Source organism: Acomys minous (genome assembly GCF_964271855.1).
Source record: "Acomys minous genome assembly, chromosome: 1".
NCBI classification, from domain to species: domain Eukaryota; kingdom Metazoa; phylum Chordata; class Mammalia; order Rodentia; family Muridae; genus Acomys; species Acomys minous.
Window position 1 is genome coordinate 52,883,700 of NC_140483.1, and position 18,493 is coordinate 52,902,192.

Genomic DNA, 18,493 nt, shown 5'->3' on the forward strand with positions numbered 1-18,493 from the left:
GGGATTAAAGAAATGCGTGTGTGTGTTTTAATTAACCTGCCAAATTGCTGACAAGTTTGTTCAAATAGAAATGGCCACATCGGTTAGCATTAAAAACTACTTTGGGGGGGGGGATTGAGAGAGGAAGTCATTGATATTTATTTATTAATTTTATCATCGATCTCTTTAATTGCTATAGTGGCAGATGCTAACTACAAGACCAGATCCAAGTGGCAACGTTAAAACTTAATGATGTGGTTCCATAGATGTGACATGAGTTTTGTTTGGTTTTATTGTTTGTCTTTTTTTCTTTTTTGGTTTTTTGGGACAGGGTTTCTTAGTGTAGTCCTGGCCTTAGTGTAGGTTGGCCTCGCACTCACAGAGAATTACCTGCCTCTGCCTTCCCAAGTGCTGGGATTACAGGCATGTGCCCCTACACCTTGCTATATGTCACTTGATTTTTTTTTTATTTTTTATTTTTTTTTTTTAGTGAAAGAAAAGAGATTTTGGAGCCCAGTGTGGTGGTGCACACCTTTAATCCCAGAGGCAGGTGGATCGCTGTGAGTTCAAGGCCAGTCTGGTGTACAAAAGCAAGTCCAAGACAGCCAGAGAAACCCTGTCTCAAAATACCTAAAAAAAAAAAAAAAAAAGGAAAAGAAAAGAAAAGAAAAACAGAAAGAAAGAAAGAAAAGAGATTGTGGCTTTTAACTTAAATTATACTGTGCTAATTGTGTGTGACTTGTACACCACCATACTCATATTTAATAACCATGGTCATGGGCCAATAGAATATTTGATAAATTATCTAAATTAAAAACTTTTATAACCTAGTATGGAATTCTGGGTGCTTAGAATTCACATTTTTTTTTTTTGAGGCAGGATTTTTCTATGTAGCTTTGGCTGTCCTGAACTCCACTCTGTAGACCAGGCTGGCCTCGAACTCACAGAGATCTGTCTGTCTGCTTCCCTGAGTGCTGGGATTACAGGCATACGCCATTGGGCCAAGCTTCATAATAAATTTTTAATGTGAATACTAGCCCTAAGATTAAAAAGCTCCCAAAACTTGTCCTCTAGAAGTCTTATGGTATCCCAACCTGACAGAGGTTGCTTGGTTTGGTCTACTTATGTGACCATGGCGGGTGGACTTGGAGAACACTGCTGCCTAACTTATTAGGCATGGCCTTGATTCCAAGCCACTGTAGCGCAAAAGAGCCTCTGGACAACTTTGGAAAGTTTTAATTATGGTCAATCCCACTTAAACTTAAAGCACGCCCGTGGTTTTCTGATGTGGACTCACCAAGTATAGGGGAAAGGTGTTTTTCAAGGAGAACTTGCAACTTGCAACTAGGCAACTGTGTAACAGAGTAGCCTAAAATAATTAGGAACGAGGAAGACATCATGAGGGAAAGTATTTCATCTAGAAGTAAGTTAGTTCTCTTTCTTTAAAAACAGAATAAAAGAAAGGAAGGGAATGAAGGGAGAAAACAACCCATGCGCACACACACATGTCATTACACAGAAATATACACAGAAATGACATAGCTTGATTTTTTTGGTTTTTGCTTTGTTCTGGTTTTTTGTTTTGTTTTTGTTTTTGTTTTTCTATTTTCAAGCCAGGGTTTCTCTGTGTAACAGCCCTGGTTATCCTGGACTCGCTTTGTAGACCAGGTTGGCCTAGAACTCACAGCGATCCCGACGACCTCTGCCTCCCGGGTGCTGGGATTAAAGGTGTGCCTGGCCGATAGCTTCAATACTGGAAACAGGCACACTTAGAAACAACATCCCCTCCTCCCCTATATTAAATATCTGTTGTAAAACTTTATTTCACAAAGGGCTAATACTTTCTTGGGTACCCAAAATATGTTTTTGGTAACAAAACCCACTTGAAAGAAAGAATTCATAAGGATTTGCCCCTTGGAATGTCTGGACTATCCCAGGACACACATATCCGCCCCCCCCTTCCCCTTCTTTCTCCATGGTAATTATCGACATTTTCAAATGCCTAGAGAGTTTTTCAAACGCTACTAACTCCCTTCTTATGTGCTTTCCCCTTCTCTGTCAACAGCCGTGAGAGCCGACCGCATGCGCGGAGGGAGAAATAAGTTTGGGCCAATGTACAAGAGAGACAGGGCCCTAAAGCAGCAGAAGAAAGCCCTCATTCGAGCTAACGGACTGAAGCTGGAGGCCATGTCTCAAGTGATCCAAGCCATGCCCTCGGACCTGAACATCTCCGCAATTCAGAACATTCATTCTGCCTCCAAAGGCCTACCTCTGAACCACGCTGCCTTGCCTCCCACAGACTATGACCGAAGTCCCTTTGTCACGTCTCCCATTAGCATGACAATGCCACCTCATGGCAGTCTGCAAGGTTACCAACCATATGGTCACTTTCCTAATAGGGCCATCAAGTCTGAGTATCCAGACCCCTACAGCAGCTCTCCTGAGTCGATGCTGAGCTACTCCTACATGGATGGCTACCAGACAAGCTCCCCAGCAGGCATCCCACAGCTGATACTGGAACTTCTGAAGTATGAACCAGATGAGCCTCAGTTTCAAGTGAAAATGATGAATTTCTTACAAGAAGAGCAGGCAAACCGAAGCCACCGTGAAAAGCTGAGTGTGTTTGGGCTCATGTGCAAAGTGGCGGACCAGACCCTCTTCTCCATCGTCGAGTGGGCCAGGGGTAGTGTCTTCTTCAGAGAACTGAAGGTATGCCATGTTGTGGTTTCTGGCTTTAATTTCTGGCCTTGGTGTTGAAGATAGGTTTCCTTTTTGTTTGTATGGTTTAAGGAAGGGAGGGGCTCGTGACCATTCCTGCAGTGCATTTTATTATAACTGGACTTGGTAGGGCTTTCGTTCTGCGTAGCTGGGAATTGGGAGACGGTGTTTAGCATGACATTAAGTACTGTTTTGTTTCCATATAGCAGAATGCATTCATTCCTTTTAATTTAGGCATGGTTCAAAAAAAAAAAAGTTACTAAACTTTTTTTTTTTAACTGAGCAAGTCACAAACTATATTATATTCATGTCACCTTGAAGGTTTCTTTTCAAAGGTAGTGGGGTAAGCCAATATTTAAGTGTTCAGGTCATGGAAAGTGAAGAAGAAGAAGAAAAAAGATACTGTTGCTTAGTAGTCTCAAGAAGGTGCTTAATATTTGCCCTGACATTGGGGTGCTGAACCATTGCTTTCTGACCAGATCCAGTAGGATGCTGGCTGCGTTTGCATGGGGAAGAGGCCAGTGGTGAGTGCTTGCCTATTGGGATCTTCTCACATGTCTGTGGTTTAAGTAAATGGATTGGTATGTTGTAAACACAGCCCTTGTTTGCATAAGGGTCTGTTTTAACTACATAATTATTTTATTTCCTGGAACTTAAGACTGAATTAATACAGGACAGTTATTTAGGGGTTTGGAAGCTGAGTGAAGACCGAGCCACATTTGGTAACCAAATCTTGAATTTGATTTTTACGCCTATTTCATTATAATATCAACATTGTGCTGTCGCTGTCATGGCGGGAGAGGTGCCAATGATAAGTAGCCGGCTTCTGACAACTTAGCGAGCTCATCATTAGAATGCACTGTTTACACAGAGGGATAGAGGAGAATCAAGGAGCTGTGTGCAAAGGGAGAGCAAATGCTTTTTACGGAAGTCTTAAAGCACTAGTATGTGTGTAGAAACAAAATTACCTGACCAGCTCAAAAGCATACAGTTCCGATGCACCCTGCCTGTCCTTTATTCTCCTGTCACTTATTGCTGTGCAGGCTGAAGGTGGCTGAAGGTTGAAGACCAGGCTGCAGGGGGCAAGCAGAATGCATCGCGTTAGCATAAGACCAGAGGCTCTCAGAGTAAGCAGTGTAGAGAAGCGGGCTCTATCCTAGAGCGGTCCTTATTTAAAAGGCTAAGCCAAGACACTCTTAACTTTCTGAGTGCTTTTATATTCATAGCCATGTCTCTTAAGAGGGCAGACTGAGTATTTAAAAATGAACGTGTTTTTAGCCGCAGCTGAATGCTGAAATGGTTGTCTAGATGAGGAAAGCCCAGTAGGAGCAGTCAGATGGACTTGACTTGAATAGTGACTTCTAGGTTTATAGCTGTGTTGGCTGCAGCCAGGGATCTGTGTTGCCAAGTCTTGCTGTTCTCATCTGTAAAACTGAGTATGTGCTCTGGGAGCATGCTGGGGAAAATAAAGATGCTTGTGGTGAGGTGGTTCTGCAAAGAAAGTCACGGGATGCGTGTGCAGGGTCCTGAAGGCTGCAGGTCTAACAACAGTGAGCACAGGAAAGAAGAATTTTCTTTCAATTATTTTAGTTGTTTGATGAAAGGCTCGGTCTTTGTCTAACGCGGTCTTGTATTAGTCTTACATTCCTTTAGTTTGGTACCAGGGAACAATGTTAGCTAAGTTAATTGAGGATGGTGTGATTTTATTGTAGTGAACAAAGTAACACCTGAAATAGCCAAGCAGCAACGAGGCGTGGTGGCGCACACCTTTAATCCCAGCACTCGGAGGCAGAGGCAGACAGGTCTCTGTGAGTTCAAGGCCAGCCTGGTCTACACACACAGAGTAAACCCTGGTTCAGGGTTTACTCTGTGTAGCCTTGGCTGTCCTGGACTCTGCTTTGTAGACCAGGCTGGCCTTGAACTCACAGTGATCCGCCTGCTGTGCTGGGATTAAAGGTGTGCGCCACCTCCGCCCAGCGCAAGGTGCATTTCACACACTCACTCTAGAACTTTCTATTCTCATTTTTCATTTATTTCATGTTTCACTTTTTATTCTGGTCATGATCTGCTAAATTGATTTCATGACCCACTACTCACACATGACTCGAAGGTTGAGAAGTATTGCTGCAGGGCAGATTTTTGTGGTCTCGGCCACTGGCTAGCTGTCACCTACCTGTCACCACATCACAAAAAGGCCTCTCATCCTGGCACGGGCTAGAAGACATGCCCAAAAACCTATAGTCTAAGCCTTTATTCTTTTCGTTAAAGTTGTGACTTTTAAGTCTTACTTGGGGAAGATGAATGGTTCCCTTTAAACACTTGTCCTGTTCTTGTTAATGTCATAGCAAATTGCCCTTCAAGTGATACACTTAGGGGACAGATTGCTTACACCCTCACCAGCCCAGGACAGAAAGCTCCTGGAAGATAATAGGATAATAAGGCAATTTTACAAACGACCCCTTGATCACACTCAGGACAAGTTACACTTCCTACCATGTCTAAAGGAGAGAAGGCAGATTTTAGTTACTAGTTTGGGGAGCAGATGGGCCGCTGGGTAGTTTTGCTTTTCCTTTGTATCTGTGAGTGTGAAAAGGGAACTGCAGTTCTCAAAGCACCAGTGCTGGAATGAACACACAGAAATATGACAAAAGTGAGTCACAGAAAGCACAATTGGAAGATGAAGGAGCGAGGGCGCACACAAATACCTCAGCTGCTTTGTTTTCATTCTCACAGAAAGAACAACTTTGGCCTTAGTCCTAAACAATGGCGTCTGAGTAGAAACAGTAATGCCCTGCCACTTGTCACTTCTGAAAAGCACAAGTAGAACCCAGGCTCGAGAGATTTTTGCCTGGGTTTTTAGAGCTAAAGTAGTGAGACTAATGACACATACCTCCTCTCTCTTTTAATGTGTGCATGGCTGGGCATGTGTGTATTTGTGTTTACTTGTGTGCAAGTGCATGTGCACGCTTGTGCTTTATTGTTGGCCAGTGTTTGGGGTCTGGTGTCTTCTGCTATCCCTCTCCCAATGTTTATACCCAGGCAGCGTTTCTCTGGGATTCAGTGCAAAACCACCGCATCTGGCTGGCCAGCTTGCTCCAGATTTTCTCTTCCTCCTGCACTGCAATAGCAGGCTGGCTATCTTAGCCACTCAGCTTTGCACATGAGTTCTGGGAGTTCAGAAGCAATTACTTTATCTGCTGGGCCATCTCTCCAGATGCATCTTTTGAAGGAAGCAATGAAGAAGAGTGTGGTTAGCCCCAGGGAAGGCAGAACTGACACTCAGTCAGGGTCAGAGAAGTAGACTTTGTGTGTGTGCGCACGCATATCCCTCTCTAGTACCACACAGAGGGAGACAGACAGAGGGATAGAGACAGAGGGACAGAAAGAGACAATTGACACATACACACAAGCACAGTCACCTTGGGCTCCTAGACCTCAGACCTTTGGCCATAAAGCTAAAGCAGACCTCTAGGTTATCAGAAGACCATCACCACCGCTATTAAATCACTAACAATCAGCAAGACAGTTTTCCCTGCTCCCAGACGACCCCGGGGAGGGAGGGAGTCGCTTTAGAAAGCCTCAATAATTCTTCTCAGCCACTGGGGAACCATTTCATGGAGATCTACCAGCTAGTACTTCTGGGCCTTGCAAAGCCCCAGCAAGCACTCACTCCATAGCACTCAGGCCCTGTGAACACCAGGACGCACGTCTGATTCTCTTCTTTCCTCTCAGCTTTGAGGGCAAGGCATATGCAGTGTGTGTGTGTTCCTTCTGCCAGAGTAGATGGGCAGAAAGAGAGCATAGGATTACAGTCCAGGTCACATGTCAGCCACAGAAATGAGACATGACCCTTTAAACCAGATCTGCTTTAGCCTAGTGTGGTGGCACACCCACTCAGGGAGGCAGAGGCAGGTAGATCTCTGTGAGTTCAAAGCCAACCTGCTCTACAAAGTGAGTCCAGGACAGCCAAGGCTACACAGAGAAACCTTGTCTCAAAAAACCAACAAGCCAAACCAACCAACCAAACAAACCAATCTAGGAAAGGCTAACTGTGCCCAGAGTCATCCAGTTCAGTCAAAGCAGAGAACATGATCTGGAAACAGTTTAATGATGCTGTCACCAAACCAAACAAATAAACAAACAAAAATCAGATCTGCTTTAAAGCCGCCCATGTTCCACATGAACTTAACCTCCCCTCCCTGCCATCCTTCTGAAGGAAGAAGAAGGATGCTCCATTTTCCTCTGTTACCTACATCACCTGTGACTTGAGTATCTAGCTCATAAACACGAGTACAGTGAGAAAATAATTCCCACTTTGTTAAACAACTAACGAATCTGGAGTATCTATTTGATCTTTTAATGAGACCAGATGTCCTCGGAGGATTCTGGGAATGGAGATGAAGAACTTCCCCCCATGAATGATTCTGATACATGTAGGAATAAAGAAGGCTAAATTAATCCTGACTGAAACTCGTAACTAGCATTTCTGTGGAAAATAGGTCTCAGAGACTTGGGGAGTTTGTGTCAAAGGAATTCAGTCACGTCCAAGGCAGCTCTTACTATGGTTTTCTCTCCATCAAAACAGCAAAGGCGAGGGCTAAGATTTCTCTCTCTCTCTCTCTCTCTCTCTCTCTCTCTCTCTCTCTCTCTCTCTCTCTCTCTCTCTGCTCTGTTACAGAATTTCTAAGCAGGGTTGTTTTTATTTGAACATTTATCCCCCACCCCCCATTTCTGAGATGGGGGTCTCACTATGTAGCTCTCCTGGCCTCAGCCTCAGAGATTCACTTGCCCTTCTGCCTCCCAGGTGCTGGGATTAAAGCTTTTGTTACCTTACCAGACAGTTCCCACTACCATGTTCTGGTGAACACCTTTCCCAGCCAATACAGTTGTATTGAATCTGCCCAATTTTTAAAACTTAAAAAAAAAAAAGATTTATTTTAATTATGCATATTCATGGGTGTGTGTGTGTGTGTGTGTGTGTGGATGTGAACTTTGACACCTTTTGCACTCAGGCCAGAAGTGACAGGTGGTTCGGAACCACCTGAGGTAAGTTCTGGAAATGGAGCTTGGGCCCTCTGCAAGAGCAGGAAGAGCCGTCTTTCCATCCTCCATTCTTTACTAAAGTTAGTCTGTCCCCATCCCATCCCTCTTGACTTTTTGCATTTGCCAGGCAATTGGTGTCACCAGTCACTGGCAGGCCCACTACTGGATCCACCCAGCTGTCAGAACCTTAGGCATACAATTCACCTACCTTTCCCCTGCCCCCCCCCCCCAGTACAGCACAGCTAATCTGAGAAAGAGACTGATGAAGTGGTAAAGAAAGAAATTTTTATTTTTTGTATCTAATTCCTCAAAGCAGACTAAGTCAAACCTTGTATAGCTAGTTGCTCATGAAAACAAAACAAAAGCCACAAGAAATACATCACACAGCAATTTACAAGGCAATGGGGAGACTGTTTTCCTCCGCCAGGGGTGGACAGGGATGTTGTCTACTGTCTTCTTCGTGAAGCTGCAGAGTAGGTAAGCCAGGCAGTTTGGCATCCTGCCTTCCAGATCCATTTTGGTACTTAGCTTCCAGGCCAATCTGAAACGGAAGCCTGTGATGATGTGGGGGAGTAAATATTATCAGACTTATGTGCACACATATGAGGAGGCCATTATCTGCAGCTGCTTCTCAGCTCACTGCAGGCCGGATCAGCCTTTCCTTGTGTCTCGGGTAGTTTGTACTCAGGTTAGTTCATTGGCGGGCAGCTGAACATGCCCATTTTACAGAGGGGAGGGATATTTATTTGCGTCTGTGTTTCTTTTTTGGATTTTCCAGAGAGGGTTTCTCTGTGTAGTGCTGGGATTAAAGGCATGTGCCACCACGCCCAGCTTGTGTGTGTCTTTCTTTTGAGACAGGGTTTTCTGTGTAGCCTTGGCTGCCCTAGAAGGCTTGCCTCAATGCACAGAGATCCACCTGCCTCTGCTGGGATTAAAGGTGCGCACCACGACCACCCAGCATGTATGTGTTTCTTCATGTGTAGAGTTACTTTATTAGTGTGTGCATATGTATGTGTGGGGTCGCACACATGGAAGTTGGCGACTTGTGGGCGTCAGTTCTCCTTCTACCACGTGGGTCCCCGGAATACTCTGGTGCTCTATTGTGATGGCAGGCACCTTTTACCTGTGGAGCCATCTTGCTGTCTTAGCCGTACACCTGCGTTCTTCAGGGAAGCCGTGAAAGTGCCACAGGCTATGAGGCATGATGGTGCACAGCTGTAGTCCTAGCGCTAAGGAGACTAAGGCACAGGCCAGCCTGCTTACATAGCAAGATCTCCTCACGAGCTAAAACAAAAGTTTTGTTATGTTAGTAGCTTATTTTCATTAAAATAAAACTAACCCTCCCTTCCCTAGGTTTTATCATTCTTTTTGCTTTGTTTTTTTTCAAGACAGGGTTTTGCTGTGTAGCCCTGGCTGTCCTGGACTCACTTTGTAGACCAGGCTGGCCTCGAACTCACAGAGATCCACTTGCCTCTGTCTCCCGAGTGCTAGTATTACAGGCCTGCGCCACCACGCCTGGCTGGTTTTTATTATTCTTAGGGTACAGGCATATGAGCAGTTCCTCTAACCACCTTTTAGTAAACTCCCCTCTCCACCCCACCCTAATCTGTTTTTCTTTTCATGGTTCTTAGATACTTTAAAATAGAATTAAAGCCAATGTGTTGTGATGCAGTGGATCTCTATGAGTTCAAGGCTAGCCTGGTCTACACGGTGAGTTCCAGGACAGCTGTGGCTACACAGAGAGACCCTGACTCAAAAGACAAAACACAAAACCAGAAAAGGAGACTAAATTGCTTTGTTTGCAAGCTTCAAGCTCCTTTTCACCTCCCAAGCCTGTTGAACTTGGTGCCTGCACAACACAGTATAAAACTAGCCCTTACCATAGGAGCATAGCCTTCCTGGAAAGCCAGCATGTCTCCTTTAAGAAAAAAAAAGTCCTTGTTCTGAAGTCAGCACTTGGCTTTGTTTCCACACCCAAGAAGCTTCCCACTCCACTTAGTCTACACCTCATCTACCTGAGTGTGAGGAGAACATCATGGTGGGAGCCACAGCTGAGAGACCTAAGAGTGACAAGGCAGGCCATTGTAAGGTGTGTGCCCGTGGCCTTCCTGCAGTCAGGTGGTCAAGAGGAGAGGGTGCTGGATTTATTGGGTCCATGCTATCAGTTGAGTGTAGTGTTGAGATCTTGCAGACTCCCCCCCCCCACCCCTCCGTGGGGAGTAAGTACAACACACCGTATGTGCCTTTTGTTTTGTTTTAGTTTCTTGAGTGAGGGACTCATGTAGCTCAGGTTGGCGTCCAACTTGAACACTGTAGCTTCAGCCAGCCTTAACTGCTAGTCCTCCTTCCTCTAGCTCTCAAGTGCTGGCATCTCAGCCTTGTTGTTGTTGTTGTTGTTGTTGCTGCTGCTGTTATTCCAAAGAGACATAGAACTAAGTTGAGTCACAGTAAGATGGTTTCACACATAAGATATCTATTCTAGAGGATACACCTCTCTGTTCCTCATCACACTTCAGAGACTACAAGTCAGTCAGCACCTGGAGGCCTAAGGCAGGATGATTAGCAGCAGTTCACCTACAAACAGGGACTCCTAACCAGTGTCTTCTCAGCCCCCCCCCCCACTGTTCATTTGTTTGTTTCTTAAAAACAAATCAGTCCTTTTAGTCATATTATTAACATGGCTAACAGAATCAATTTGGAGGTTCCGGGAGAATGAAGGGAAGAAAAGGAACGGACTAGAGGAACCCTCAGGGGTCATCCAGCCTCCAGGCCCCGTATGGGAATAACAGGCGAGGGCTTGGAGAAAACTCAATATTTGGATTTTTTCCTGGTCTGAACAGGAACAACAGATGATAATGAGAGTAGCCACCAACTGTTGGATATTTCCTTTATGTTCTTTATTTAATAACAGATTCCCTATGTAGTGGACACTAACTCTCCCTGTTGTTCAGATCAGCCGTTCTCAGCCTGTGGGTCATGATATCCTGCATTATCAGATACTTTTATTACGATTCATAGCAGTGGCAAAATTACAGTTATGAAGTAGCAACAAAATTAATTTATGACTGGGGGTCACCACAACTAGAGGAATCGTATTAAAGGGTCTCAGCACTGGGGAGGCTGAGAACCACTGGTTTAGACAGTGACGTTGACATAGTTAAAACATGGGTGATGCTATTAAGACAACAACCGTATGGGCTGTGGAGCCCTTAACGACGGTCCCCGTTTATCAGTGCCCACACCTGGGCCCATAGGTTTTTAGACTTGGTACTTTTCTAAGTTGACTCAAGGATATGGAAATTCATTGCTCTCTTATTTTTTTTTTCCTTTCAAATAAGGGAGCTCAGTGTAGGAAATTGAGCTTAGACCCGTACACTAAGCTTGCATTAGAACAGACAGGTGTCTGCATGAGGAGCAGGGCCCTGTTCTGGAAACAGCTTTGCTTGTAAACTAGCCCACACCTGGAGTCTCAGAGCGAGGGTACCAGGTGTGTAATAGCAGGGGTGGTGGTCCTTCCTACTCATGAATAGCTGGGTGGCCTTTCCCTGCCTTCTCCAGCCTCCCAGGGGCAGTAGGAGTGGTTTTGTCAGCTTGTCTACTTAAAAGCTGTTCCATGCTTGCCTGCTGATAACAATTAGTGGCCCTGATTACTCAAAGGCTTGCCCTAGCCCAGCAGAGCACATACTTAACTGACTGATCCAGGGACTGCCTGCTTGCTAGTCTGAGTTCTCGGGGGAGGGGGGGAAGAGGGGAGGGAGAGGGGAGGAGATGAGATTCCCTATGTTTGAGCACCAGGCATCCATGGGTAGCAGGCTGGCGAAACCAGCAAACATGACTCAACGCTTGACACCCCTTCACGCACTGTTGAAGGACTTTGCCCCCTGAACGGATGAAGGGCAATAGATTCCTTTTATTTCCCGGAATAACTAAAGAATGACTCTGCTCTGACTTGTTCTTCTGCAGCTCAGGAAGTAGATCACACAAGAGCTCAGCGTCCATTTGCAGAATGGCTGCATGGAAATTGGGGCATTTAAACTATTCTTGGTGTTAGAGGCATCCATCTCTACCCCAAGAACGCCCCTCCACCCCACCCCACCCCACCCCCAAGCCAACACAAGGACAGACAGTTCATCACTTCCTCCAGCTTTTTGCTGCTTCTCCAATGTCTGATTCTCTCATACCGGGTTGAGCTTGGGCAGCCAGGAGGTTGGGAGCCCTGCTGGTTGCTTGGGCTTCTATTTGAACACGGTCTATCAAGTGCCTTATGGTCTCCACTCTCTTAGCCATCCACTCTTTTCTCCTCCTCCTCAGTTACCTTTATTTTTCATCTTGCCTTAGGATCCCAGGGCCTGGGGAATTTCCTTATCCCCCAGTGCAGGATGGGAGACCTAGCGATTTCTGGCCCCTGCCCTTGCCTCTGTGGCCTCTCATTTTCAGGTGGAGTGTGGAGGAGGGTGCTTTCCTGAGGCTGATGGATGACCAGAGAGAAATAGTTGCATAGATAGTCCTGCTATCCTTGTACCAGCTAGAACTTCCGTCTAATTCTTCCACTGGGTCATCGTCCACAGAGGGTACAATGGATCCATTGTTCATATGCATTTCCCCTGATGGGCCAGAGCGAAAGAACACTGGGCACCAGGCCTAGCAAGGTGGATAGAGATGGGGTCTGTGCCGCTCCTAGGAAAGTGACTTTGAAATGTGCCTCTTCTAGGAGATGGATGAATAAGAACAAAGAGCAATGACACGAGTGGGGAGGTGTGTGTACGAAAGCCCACTGACACTGCGCGCCAACTATAAAAGAAAAAAGAAACTCCTCCTTTACAAAGTAGAGAAAACTCCACTCTTGCTTTCAAACAGCCAGTTTTCTGTTTCCCTATGTGGCGATACATTTCAGTGCGGTCCTCTTAGCCACATTTCTATCCAGTCCGACAGTCCAGTCCTGCACTTCCTAACTTTTACCTTCCTTTGGAAGGATGCCATAGGATTTACCTACCACTCTGATTTGTTTGTTTGTTTGTGGTGTGGTGTGGTGTTTGGGCCCAGGGCCACCTAGGAACTAGGTAAGAGTACTCTTACAGCTGAACTACTACTTCCCAGCCCCAGTTTTTCATGTGTGGTTTAGTCTCAAGGAACAGACAAAAAGTTTTGGAAAAACATTAGAAGTCTAAAGTTCACAGGGCCATTCACTGAGCCGTGCTGTTGTTTGTTCATCTCAGAGCACATTGCCCTGGGGAGCTAGAGATGATGTCCCCGTGGGCTGCACTTCACAGGGGATTAACTTTGCACCCAATCTGATGCAGCTCCATCATAAACTCTTCCTTTCCGTCAATAACTAGTTCACCTAAGGGCTACTAAAGCAGCGGTTCTCAAGCTGTGGGTGTCCACCTCTTGGAGTCCACCTATGAGATCTTTACACCATGATTCATAACAGCAAAATTACAGTTATGAAGCAGCAATGAAATGATTTTATCGTGTGTGGGGGTGGGGTGGGGGGGCGGGGGTTAGCACAACCTGAAAAACTGTATTAAATGGTCGCAGCTGTATTAAATGGTCGCAGCTGTATTAAATGGTCACAGCAGCATTAAGAAAGTTGAGAACCACTGATCTAGACCCCGTCCTTCAGCGTGCAACAAGAATGCCACAGAGGCAGGGTACAGTCCTGGTGTCCGTTCTCCCTGCTCACAGCATAGAAGAAACTGGCCTTGTGCCATTCTGCCTGCCTCTGCCTCCCTGAGTGCTGGGATTAAGAGTGTGTGCCACCTTTAAAGGTGGCAGTGAAGGCATTTCTTTACTTGTCTTTTCTTTCTTTCTTTCTTTCTTTCTTTCTTTCTTTCTTTCTTTCTTTCTTTTAACTTTCCTGGAATTGATTAGATCAGGCTGTCCTTGAACTCCAAAGATCCTCTTGCCTCCTAAGTGTTGGGATTAAAGGCTAAATTGAAAATACTTTATGGAAAAGATATGTCTTAGATCTCAGATACAGCCTCAGAAGGCAAAGGCAGGAGGATTGATGTGAGTTTCAAGCCAGCCTGCTATACTTAAAGTTGCTGGCTCTTTCTTCCCCCTTTCCTTCTGCCTCTTCCCCATCAACCCTTTCCCCCCTCCTCTCCCTCTCCCTCCCTCCCTTTCTGCCACCCCCTCTCCCTCACTGGGCCCCATAAATGCTAAGCAGGCACTGTGTCACTGAGCTATACCCCCACCCCCTGTAGCTCCACCCCCTACAGCCCCACCCCCTACACCCCGACCCCCATACACCCCCGCCCTGCTCCTCACTTTTACTATTAAGTATTAAGTACTATTAAGTATCTTATCCTCAGGGTTTCTGTTGTGCCCCCATTTTCAATGATTTCTTAGCTAGCACTGCTCACTTTTATTCTATCTTCGCTTTTGTTGATGGCCGGTGACATGGACACATAGGTTTTGGAGGTACCAGCTAATTCTGCTTCAACGTTTTGAGTGCATATCCTGTTTCCTCTTCTCTGGAGTTTGGTATCTGAGGCATGTTGTTTTATTTTGACCACTGTGTCCTGTCCGACTCTGAAATCTATCTGAGCTCCATTGCCACACGCATCTTTTCACAGTCTCGCTTGTTTGATCTAAAGTTGGGAGGAAAAAGCTTTACTTACTGCCTAATTAAAAAAAAGAACTTACTAAATATTACATTTCCCTTGTAAAAAAATAATGATATAGATTAGTGTTTGTGCAGAAGTGTTGGCAACGGGATTCTTCAAAAGTTTTCCTTTGGGTGATGAAAAGCTGTTACATTATTTTGACTCGCTAATCAAATGTAATTGGGTAGCTTGAAGTGCCTTAGATTCTCCTTGTACAGTTATCAAAGCAGGGAATGTAACTCACGGAGCGGATGAAAGGCGGCTCTCACGGTATTCTTTCAATTATAGATCTTACAGAGCAAATGAAAGAACAGCTATGCTGCTAAAAACGCCTAGGTTTGAAATGTCCCTTAATGTTAACTGGTGTATTAGCTAGTTAACACTTTATTATGTACTTTAATTGATTCTTACTGCAGCTTCTGGGGGGGGGGGGAAAGTCTGGGTCTCTTTGGCACGGAAATGAAGGGTGGGAAGATGCCTGGGTACAATAATATTGCTGTTTACACTAGATTCAAATCACACCAGCTATTTGCAATGAAAACAATAGCCCTGGCTTCCATTGGTGAGATGGCACACCTTTAAAAACATTAACATTAGTTGTAGCTGAGAGCTTCCTAGAAATAGAAAGGAAGAGGAAAAAGAAAAACCTTCACTACGTCTGTGCTTCAGCTTAGAATGGCATGAGTAATGTCATTCAAAATGTATGCTAAGGCGACATTGTCATACACGTGACAACAACACGCATGGCAATCAATAAGAAAAGATTTAAAACCGCTGCTCCATATGCCTTTATCTCACCAGGAGGGAGCACTTTCTAGAGTCAGTTCACACTTAACATTATCCTTGAAAGTTGGCTCCGAGTAGGTGTGGCTCAGGCTTGATCCACATAGGAGTTCGTTTATTCACTCATTCATCACACAGATAGAATTACTGTGTGTTAATCCCTATGCTAAGAGCAGTCCTGACTGAACACCTGTTAAGTCGTCCCCCCCCCCCCCGAGTGAGGTGGGAGGGGCATCCATTTATTTCTCAACACACCCCCTTCCCAACAGAGATGCAGCATTTGAGCACAGACTCTGGAGCCTTTTATGTTTAGTTGTGTGGCGTGCGAACAATCCTGTACTCACAGCGAGGTTCACGACAACATTGGCACTAGGTAACGTAATCCCCAAAGCCAGCAAGCCAGCCCCCTGAGCAACACCACATGAGTCCAGTGCAGATTAAGACGGAGAGAAAGCAGCTTGTCAGATGTGGTACAAGCTCTTTGGAGGGGTTGCCTAAGCGAGCATAGGAGGGGCAGAAGTGGTCAGGGAGAGGATGTGGGGAGAGTAGGAGCACAGGGCCAGCTGGGAACCCAGCTACATACAGGTCCTGCTGCCTGAGAACAGCTGGTGCAAACTGTAGCTGCCTTGGCTGTGAGCCTTTTGGGGGTTTGGCTTAGTCCCTATACGGGAAGGTGGACTGTCAAGAAAACAAGCAAGGGAAAGCTGTGCAAATAATCCATCAAGAGCATTAGCATATGGTTCCTTTTGTTTGTTGTAAGAGAAGGCCTCTCGACATAACCTGGGCTATGTAGTGCTCCAACTCACAAAGATCTGCCTGTTTCTGGAGTAGTGGGACCATAAAGAAGTGTACCACCACCCTGTCTCTAACATAAGCCGCTGATGCTTCTCCTCGGCCGTCGCCTCCTCCGTCTCTTCCTCCTCCTCCTTCTTCAAGATTTATTTATTTATTTATTATGTATACAGTGGTGTGCCTGCATGTACACCTGAAGGCCAGAAGAGGGCACCAGATCTCATTGTAGATGGTTGTGAGCCACCATGTGGTTACTAGGAATTGAACTCAGGACCTCTAGAAGAGCAGTCAGTGTTCTTAACCTCTGTACCATCTCTCCAGCCCCTAAAATAAGGTTCTTAAACACTGATTTTGTTTAAGACAAGAGAAGCCACTGGAGACATTTAGGCAGGGGATACTGGGAGATCTGAAAATATAACAAAAATTCTACTAGGCAGAGACATACTTTCCTAACCATAATTTTATGAATTGTTTATTCAGGGCGGTTTGGGTTTGGATTTATTTTGAGACAGGCAGGGTCTCAGTACAGAACTCAGGTGGGTCTGGAACTCTGTTTTCCTGCCTCAGTCTCCAGGGTGTTGAGTTCCAGGTGTGGACCACCACTCGGTTACCTCACCAAGCATTCAACACTTGCATTTACTGGACTGCTTAGACTTTGTTGCTGTTATACAGAGGTGTGTGCAGGCAGCATCTTTTAAGTGCTGACTGACTTTTGTTATTTTTTTTTTTCCAAGAGTCTGATTCCTTCCAGGCAAATTTTTATTATTGGTGCCATGTAGGCATTTGAGGTCTTAGCCATTGTGTCATGTTCAATTTAAACAAATGTGACGTGTTAACATTTCTTCAGGACAGCCTTCTTTATGACCAGAAAACTTTCTTTCAGCCCTCAAGCTGATGTATTGGTTTTTATTTCACACTCAATTATTCACTGGCCTGAAATTTGCTTTCTCGGTGTTGGTACACATGGTGGGTGCGGGTAGTCTAGCCCAGTGGACCTAAAGTGACCACATTGGCTTTTAGAAATTGCCTATTGCTGGGTCTGACCCCAGACTTGATGAATTACTCATTCATTCAACATGTGTTAATGAAATTCCCACAACACCCCAAGCCCTGTTCTAGACCAGGAATATTATAGCTAACCGAAATCAACAAAGACACTGTCTTTTTCATTGGTGGTCCCGTTCCGGTGGGGGGGGGGGAGGGAGTTGATGATAGGCAAGCTAACAAAGGAAATGCTAACTGACAGTACACATAAGTGCACAGAGCCTACAGCCAGCAGCCAGAGCCACTTCTGAGATAGCCAGTGGGAAGAAATGACCCTTGAGCTAAGGCCTGAACAGCAAGAACAAACTAGCATGAACAAAGACAGGTTGTCCAGGCACAGAACAGACAGAGCAGAGCAAAAAAATCTGAGAACCAGCTTAACACTTGCAAGAGGCACTGGGAAAGCCAGTGGCTGTTGAAGGACAGGAGGTGGGGTGTGGAAATTAGGTATAGCTCGTGGATGAATTATGCTTTATCCTTTTGGAACAAGAAATCCTGAAATTTAAGCAATGCAGTGATGTCAACAGGTTCTCATAAAAAATCATTGCTCAGGCTCCAGGTGGAAAGTGTGCTAAGCAGGTGCAAGAGAGAGGGTACAAGAAGCCCAGAGGCCACCAGGGAGGTTATATAGTGGTTTACACCAACAAAAGACAACAGCAGCTGAGGGGCGGGTGGACCCAGGATATAGGTTGAGGCAAAGCTGATAGACTCTGCCAGACGTCTATCTTTCTGACAGACATCTGAGAGAAGATAAGAGTGGCTGAGAGCCTTGGCAGCCCTTTGTAAGGGGAAACAGAATCTCCAGGGGCCAGCCCTCACATTTCCAAACACCCAGAGCAGCCAGACCCGGGTCTGCTTTCTAGGGACCATTGATTTATCCTAATCTTTCCCATTCTAGCAAATCTGCTGTAACCAAGTGAATCCACCTGCAGCTAAGTAAGCCCACCCATGGCTGTGGATTCAAGCTTTTCACAAAGACACCCCGCCCCCAAGAGGTGGGCTCCTCTGCAAGTGCTCAAGGCTAAGAGTTGTACATGCAACTCAAGTCCCCCCCTCCCCCATTTGACAGTATATGTCAGTCCCATGGAGGTTGTCACCCCATTGTTTGATCATCACCGTGTACAGCATTGCTTGTTGAACTGCAGCTATGGGAAAACCTGAAAAACGGATCTAGTCATTGAGGATCCAAACTTGTTGGTAGCGAGCTCTCTGGTCTGGTCACCAATGGCTCCTATGTAAGACACAGACTAAGCCGGCTTTGGAATCAGCAGGGAACAGTTGAGCATAGGTAGTACCTGTGACCTGTGCCTTGTGGCCCTCCTGGCTCTCTGATTGGCTCTGAGCCCAAGGAAGCAAGAAGCCTGGGGTGATATATTTTAACTGGTTAAAAATGCAGCGTTAGGCATGGTACCATCCTTGCTAGATGCTAGAGTCATCTGCCAAGAGGAAACCTCAGCTGAGAAAACCGTGCCCACTAGGCAAGCCTGTGGAGGCTTTTTTTTTTTTTTTTCCTGTTTGTTTGTTGA

General features: G+C 45.6%; 1 protein-coding gene across 8 annotated transcripts in view; it reads left to right on the forward strand.

The window, feature by feature from the left end:
- Positions 1-18,493, forward strand: part of NR5A2 (nuclear receptor subfamily 5 group A member 2) — a 119,567-nt gene that overhangs the window by 17,853 nt on the left and 83,221 nt on the right. For all 8 annotated transcript variants that reach the window (XM_084778820.1, XM_084778822.1, XM_084778823.1 and 5 more), the window contains one exon: positions 2,045-2,688. In XM_084778820.1, the coding sequence (XP_084634946.1) occupies positions 2,045-2,688 (644 nt within the window). The remainder of the gene's footprint in view (positions 1-2,044; positions 2,689-18,493) is intronic.